Genomic DNA, 7508 nt, shown 5'->3' with positions numbered 1-7508 from the left:
GATATATCCCATTAGTTTTATATAAATATAAAGCATATAATATATGTGTGTGTCTATATCACTAGTCATATAAATCGGATCCAGTGTAACTGATTTAATTGCTATCCTTTAAAATGTTCTTGAGAGTAAATAACATCTAAATACCTTTTCAATATATTGCACATCTATTGCAGGGTAGACAAGAAAGTGGTGAGAGTTTCCAAAGGACAGTTTTACTAGTATGTAAAGTAGCAATCTGCATAAAAGAATGGATGAAATAGAATTTGATCAAATGAATATGGGGGTGGAAGAAGACAAGTTGATAGAAAAGTGGAAATCATATTTCCTTCAAGGAAGAAAAGAAGCAGAAATAGAATTATCCAGTATGAGATGAGTTTTTCTGAATGTAGTTTAATGATAAAGTCATAATTAGGTATATTATAATTTAGTGGAAGAAAATAACTAGGCTGCACCTTTTAACTTATTAGTGAAAAGTAATTAGTTTAAGCGTATGTTCTCTAGACTTACAAACTCATATCAGTTTTTCACATAGCCTGCTTTTTCCGACCGAGTCCACTCCTATCCCATAGCTTCCTCATGGCTGACTTGACCTCTTTGTTCCGAAGAGTGTAGATGAGGGGATTCAGCATGGGTGTGATAACATTGTAGAGTACAGACACCATCTTGTCCACAGAAAAAGAGGAGAAGGGACGAGCATAGATGAAAATGCAGGGTCCAAAGAAAAGTGTTACCACCATGAGGTGGGAACCACAAGTGGAAAGTGCCTTTCGCCTTCCTTCTTTGGAGCGAATCCTGACCAGGATAGTAGTGTAGGAAGAAACGAGCACCACAAAGGAGCTGGTAGAGATCAACCCACTGTTAGAGACCATTAATAATTCAATGACAAATGTGTCTGCACAGGCCAGTTTGATGACGGGGGGCACATCACAAAAGAAGTTGTCCACCTGGTTTGGTCCACAAAAGGGCAGGCGGATGGTTAGGATCGTCTGGACAGTAGAATGGACAAAACCTCCTGTCCAGCAGGCAGCTATCAACACACAGCATAGCCCTCGACTCATGATAGTAGTATAGTGCAGGGGACGGCAAATTGCAACATAACGATCATAAGCCATCACCGTGAGTAGGAACATCTCAGCTGCCCCTACAAAATGCAGGAAGAAGAGTTGTACAATACATTGGTCATAAGGAATGAGCTTTGCATTATCAAGAAAGTCAGCCAAGAGCTTAGGGGTGGTTACTGTTGAATAACATAGGTCAAGGAAAGAGAGGTTGCCTAGAAGGAAATACATAGGTGATGAATTCAGATGGCTATCAGAAGCCACGGTGAGCATGATGAGGACATTGCCTACCCAAGTGCACACATAGAAGAACAGGAACAATCCAAATAACCCTGCCTCAATAGATGGGGACTGCGAGAAACCAGCCAGGACAAATTCTCTCACTGTTTCTGTTTGGTTTTTATCCATTTGATCCGCCTCCACCTAGATCAAAGAAATCAGACAAGGGATATTAGTGATACTAAAAATGGATGCGATATTTCACACAAAATGTTAACTTCATTTCAAAACATATACTTTCACCAGTGTGTATACTGATTGATTCTCCAACAAGCTCCAACCTTGAAATGATTTTTCGAAGCATAGTGTAATCTGGTCCCTGACACTTAACTTCAATTGAATGCATTTCTCTCTCATCACTCAGTATTTTCCTTTTCTCTCCTTTTTTATAGTCAGTCCCAAGACATATGTTACATTTTCCTGAGATAGTAATTTAGGAAATATTTAGGAAAAGCATAGAACTTGAAAGTAGTATTTAAGACTTCTGTAAATAGATATTGGGGTTTTATTTATGATAGTATATATCACACTCTGTAGATTGGTTGGGCACTTTCATAATTATATGCTCTTTTTCATCAAAATAAATGTGGGTGGCTGCCCAGTGCTGATGACTGGAGAGACAGTCATATCCCACTTGGTCTTTCTGTTAGTTCACTGACCTAAACCTGTATTTCTTGAACACTAATACAATTTACGATTTGTCTGTTAGGCATTCTCATCCTGAATCACAGCTATGCACATTTGAACACAGATGCTGCTTTTAAGGATTTTTATAGAATCATAAAATGGTTGTTCCTGTGCCAAGGTGAATTCTTTTTATCCAATCAAATTCAATAAAAAGAGACTATTTCTCTGAAATTAAAAAATATATATGAGCAATTTGTGTAGCCTGATGGGTTTTAGCCATGCATGTGAGGAAGGGCTGGATCAGATAATGCAGCTGTATGAAATGAAATGGGGATAGTCCATTGAAGCCTGTGAAGATTCTTGAGGTCTGCTACTGACACAGCTTGTGCAGCTCAGTGCCACCACACACGATATTTTAAATAATTCAGGCATAGTAATTTAAATTTTAAATATTGGAGAATTTTCTTTCTTATAGCTAATACCTCCTTCAAATTTATGAACTGACTCTCTTCATTTATCTATTCAGCAAGAATAAGTTTTTTAATAAAATTAATTTTAAACTAAACAGAAGTTAGTTTAATTAATGTGATAAAATTTATTTATTTATTTACTTTTTTTTAAATTTATTTATTTGTGCATACGGAACTGAGGTACAGGCCAGAGGCCCACGGGCCACGAGAGGCTTCACCAGAGACAGAGTGGGGAGCAGAACAGGCAGGTCAACGAAGTACATTGCTGAGGAGAGCAGCTGACGGGTCAGGAGAGGTCTGCCCCGCCATGTGGTCACCTCTGAGGCAGGCGGGAATCGAACTCATGCGGAAGTGGCTTTAGCTTCTCAGTGCTGTGCTTTAACCCGCTGCGCCACCAGGGAGGGCCGATAAAATTTATTTTTAAAATTAGTATGTAAGTACTATTTCTTAGTATGTAAATAGAAATATTAATGATGTTTTGTAGCAGGCAAATATACCAAGAAAAATATGAAGGAAAATACCAAAATTCAAAAATTATTTTTAAAGTGATGTTTGCAAAAAGATTTATTAACCTGAGAAAGTGGTTACATATAAGGAAAAAGATACAAAAAATATTTGAAATATGAAATCTAAATACATATGCAACTAGACTAAAAGTAAAAACAGTGAAGTATTTATTAATGTAGACTAGCATTTAGCTCTTTTTACTTTTTAAAATTTTATTATTTTCTACAATGAACTCAATTATTTTTACAGTAACTATATAAACTTTTCATGATTTTAAGTGATTATGCATATCTACAAGTCTCATGATTTGCTACTTGATTTTTATCTGAAAAAATGAATAATTGGAATTTGTTCATTTTTTACAACTTAGTTGTAAGTTTTTAGTTACCAAAATGTCAGGTAAAAATATCCCTTAATTATAATTCATGTAATTACTATTGAATGTACTAGCTGTTGTCTAGGTATACTTTCAAACAATCTCAGATTTACTAAATGCATATTTTAATAATGGATTTGTTATGCAAGAAATAGTTAACTAATTTCCCATGTTTTAAATTTTTATTACAAAATGATAATTACTGCCAAGATTTGAAAACACAAAGAAAATAATCACCCAACCATTCCTAAGAGGAAAATACAGGGTACTTGAGATAGTCAGAGTCCTAAAACCTTTTCTGACTATTTTATTTGATTTTATAATTGATATTAAATACGCAATATTATGTACTACTGAAAAATGCACAATTACCATTAAATAATGATTCTGAAAATAGGTAAAGATGACTGGAATATGAAGAAAGGTATTCAGTACAATAGACTTTAAGTCAAACAATACAGACCTTCTGTTTGTAGAGGGCAGATTCTTAGATCCTACTGTCGCAGATGACTGGAATCCTATCTATAAAGCCATCCTAGACACTACAGCCCAAGAAAATAAATAAAATAGATGGAATCCCCTAGTTATACTGGCCATCATTAGGAAATTTTGGTGTTTAGGGAGCTAGGGATTCAAGTACTCACAATCAAATCACACAGGGAATCATTAAAAAAAATTATTCACAACCTTTTGCCAGAAGTGGAACACAGAAAGGTGTGTGTGTCTGAGTGATCATAGGATGTGACAATTAAAAAAAAAAATGGAAAGCTTTTAAAAAAAAAAAAAAGATAGTTGCAATAATGTCAGCTGATTTTACTGAGTGGTAAGTTCCCTGGCCCACAGGACTGAGATTTATGGGACAGATGGAAAGTGAAAATTTAACAAAGTAGGTGATAGGTTTCTTGTCAAAACCTGTGCCCCATAGCTTTTGCTGTTGTTCTCCACGTGGTGTGCTTCCTCTAGGCAGAAAATTTTACTTTTTAATATTTTATATTACCAAGTTACAGAAATTTGTAAAGTACAAATAAAACTCTTCCCTTTCTTCCACTGACAAAACCATACCAGTGCAAGGAAGGGGAGGAGCAGATGGGAAGAATGAAAAGAGGGAAAGGATGGAGAGAAAGAGAGAAGACAAACATTCGTGGATATATAGATACCTTTACGTACTGTATGCAGTTCTCATTCCTTTATTACTGATTTATCATATTTTAAAGCAATGGATACATTATAGTAAAATATTAATGGGAATGTAGAACATCTACTATCAGTGTTCAACTAATGATGCAATAAACAATTTTGGGCTTTGAATTTTAAGTTATAATTCTAGTTCCTTATACACGCATGGAACATTCATAAGACACATAAATGGAAAAGTGAAATTTATGAGACAAGTGTTGACAATATTTTTTTCTCCTGAAAATTCTGCTCTAATTTACATTCTATGAGCAAAGTGTGTGGTGATATCTTTATACTTTAACACTGGCTAATATCAATCATATTTGATTTCTTTTTTGAAAACATTCCATCATTAGTTAGTTAAAAATTTGCCTATTAAAATAGTTATCAATTTAGTATAAGCAACATGGAATATTGCATAAACTGACAACACATCTTCATGTAAATGTTTTGCATCTCACTGTAGTTTGCAAAGTTAGGTTTAAATCAGAAGTGTACATTAAATCATTGTAGAGATGACTTGCAAAATTCTATTTATCTTTAATGTGAGAGAGAAAGTAGACAAGAATAGAAAACCTCCATTTTTCTAAATGAAGCAACAAAGCAGAAGCAACAAAGCATAAGATCAGTTTTCACTATCTGGATTCAGTGTGGATCTCAGAATTCTAAGGGCTTTTTGCTACTTTCAGGTGATTGCCAATTAATAATTAAAAGACTATTCCCACAAAATACTTTATTACTTGTGAAAACAGTCCACTTCATTCATGTTCCATTTATCCTTTTTTGAGCCCATATCATGATTCAAAAGGCAAGTAGGTTTTTCTAATTTTTTTTGTATTATTTGCTATTGAGGCAACGTTGGTGTACATGCTGTGTACGATTGAGAAGTATAGATTTACACCTCTTCAGATGCATTATTACCACATCACACCTACATCTAAGGTGCCCACATATTGGACCACCTCTGCCCTTTGCTCCCCACTGTACCTTATTCCCTTTAGTAGTCTCAGTTTTAAAATCAAATTTCTAGGATTTCTTTTGTTTGAGTTTGTCTGGATCTTTGATTTGTTTCTTTATATTCCACTTACAAATGAAATTATCTAGTATTGTCTCTCATCTTATTTCTTAAGCATAATCACCTCCAATTCCATCCATGTTCACAATTAACAGTTCATTTTTTTAATCACTGGGTAGTATTACATTGTGTATATTCACCACATCTTCTTAATCTATTCATCTGTTGTGGTTGTCTCCATAACTTGACTATTGTAGATAGAACGTCAGTGAACATAGGAGTGCATATATCCTTTGATTTAGCACTTTGCTATTTTGTTGGGGGAGAGAGGGTGTAGATAACTAGACCTGGAAGTGTTGGATCATTTGATTGATATACTTTCAATATTTTGAGAAATTGCTGTACTGCCATCCACAGAAGCTGGACCACTCTACATTCCCATCAACAGTGTACAAGTGTTCCTTTTTCTCCTCACCAACACTTATTGTTTCTGTTCCTTTTTATATGGATCTTATCACAATGATGGGGTTGTATTTCACTGTGGTTGTAATTGGCATTTCCTTGATAGTGATAATGAGCAATTTTTCATGTACCTACTGACAATCTGATGTCTCTGTTGAAGAAATATCTATTTAGCCCTTCTGCCTATTTCTTAACTGGATATTTGTTTCCTTTAGTTTTTGAATTGCATGAGTTCTTTGCATATTGGTTCCTTGCAGATGTGTAAACGTTTCCCACTTGGTAAAGAAAGTATAGATTCATTTTGATGATACTTTCTTTCACTGCACTGAAGCTTTTTAGTTTTATGTAGTCCCATATGTTTACTTTTGCTTTTGTTTCCCTTGTTGATAAAGCCAGGTCCCCAAAGATATCTGTGAATCATGGAGTGTTTTGATATCCCTGAAGCATTGTGCTTTGATTGTATCTTCTTCTATGTATGATTTCATGTTTAACTTCCAACTCTAATTCATTTTGAGTCAATTCTTTTTATATTATGAAGTAGTGATATATCTTCATTGCTTTGCATATCACTATCCAATTTCCCCAACACCATTTTGTTGCAGAGACTTTCCTTATTCTATAGTATAATGTTAACTCCTTTGTCATAGAGTAATTGTCCATATAAATATGAGTTTATTTTATCCTGTCAGTTGTATTCCATTGTTTTGTGTGTCTGTTATTATTCTAATACCATACTGTTTTGATTACTGTAACTTGGTAGTACAGCTTAAAATCTAAAAGTGTGACTAAATCTGATGCAAGAATGTTCACTCTCACCACTGCTATTCAACATAGTACAGCAAGTTCAAGCTAGAGGAATTTAAGAAGAGAAAACTATAAAAGGAATCCAAATTTAAAAAGAAGTAAAGTTATTATTTGCAAATGACATAATAATATCCATTAAGATCCTTCAAGATGCCATGAAAAAAACTAACTGAAACAATTACTCAGTTTAGCAGAGTGACAGGGTGTAAAATCAACACACACAGATGGTTGTTTTCCTAGATAACAAACAATGAGATAGAATAGGAAGAAATTAAGAAAGCGTTCACATTTACAGTTACATCAAAACAAAAAAATGAACTTAGTAAATACAATTAATAAAGGAGGTAAAAGGTGTACACAAAGAAAACTAAGACATTGTTGTAAGGAAGAGGAGGAGACACAAATAAGTGGGAAAATATATCCTCTGTTTATGGCTTGGAAGAATCAGCATTGTCAAAATAGACATCCTACCCAAAGAAATTACAATTTCAACACAATCCCAATAAAAATATCATTGGCATTTTTCAAAGAACTGGAGCAAACACTACTAAAATTTATGTGGAAACAGCCTGATACTAGTTAACAAAAAAAAAAAAAAAAAAAAAAAAAAAAAAAAAAATCTAGGTGAGTTACTCAGATTTCCAAGGCTCTAAAGGGGTTACTTACTGGGAGAAATCACTTACCTAAAACAGTTACTACTTCTATTTCAATGTAGAAACTGAAAAAAAAAAAAA

General features: G+C 34.1%; 1 protein-coding gene across 1 annotated transcript; it reads right to left on the bottom strand.

Annotated features, from left to right (window-relative positions):
* Positions 1 to 524: 524 nt before the first annotated feature.
* LOC101627665 (olfactory receptor 4Q2) lies at positions 525 to 1466 on the bottom strand. Its single transcript, XM_004694572.1, has one exon. The coding sequence runs from the start codon at positions 1464 to 1466 to the stop codon at positions 525 to 527; it is 942 nt and encodes a 313-aa protein (XP_004694629.1).
* Between the last annotated feature and the right edge of the window lie 6042 nt (positions 1467 to 7508).

Source organism: Condylura cristata, unplaced genomic scaffold, assembly GCF_000260355.1.
Source record: "Condylura cristata isolate star-nosed mole 26May11 unplaced genomic scaffold, ConCri1.0 scaffold00045, whole genome shotgun sequence".
Lineage (NCBI taxonomy): Eukaryota > Metazoa > Chordata > Mammalia > Eulipotyphla > Talpidae > Condylura > Condylura cristata.
Note: the sequence above shows the minus strand (reverse complement) of the source record. Positions and strands in the feature narration are given on the sequence as shown.

Excerpts from the sequence above, each read along its gene's own strand:
- LOC101627665 (XM_004694572.1), bottom strand. The coding sequence starts at position 1,466 with ATGGATAAAAACCAAACAGAAACAGTGAGAGAATTTGTCCTGGCTGGT.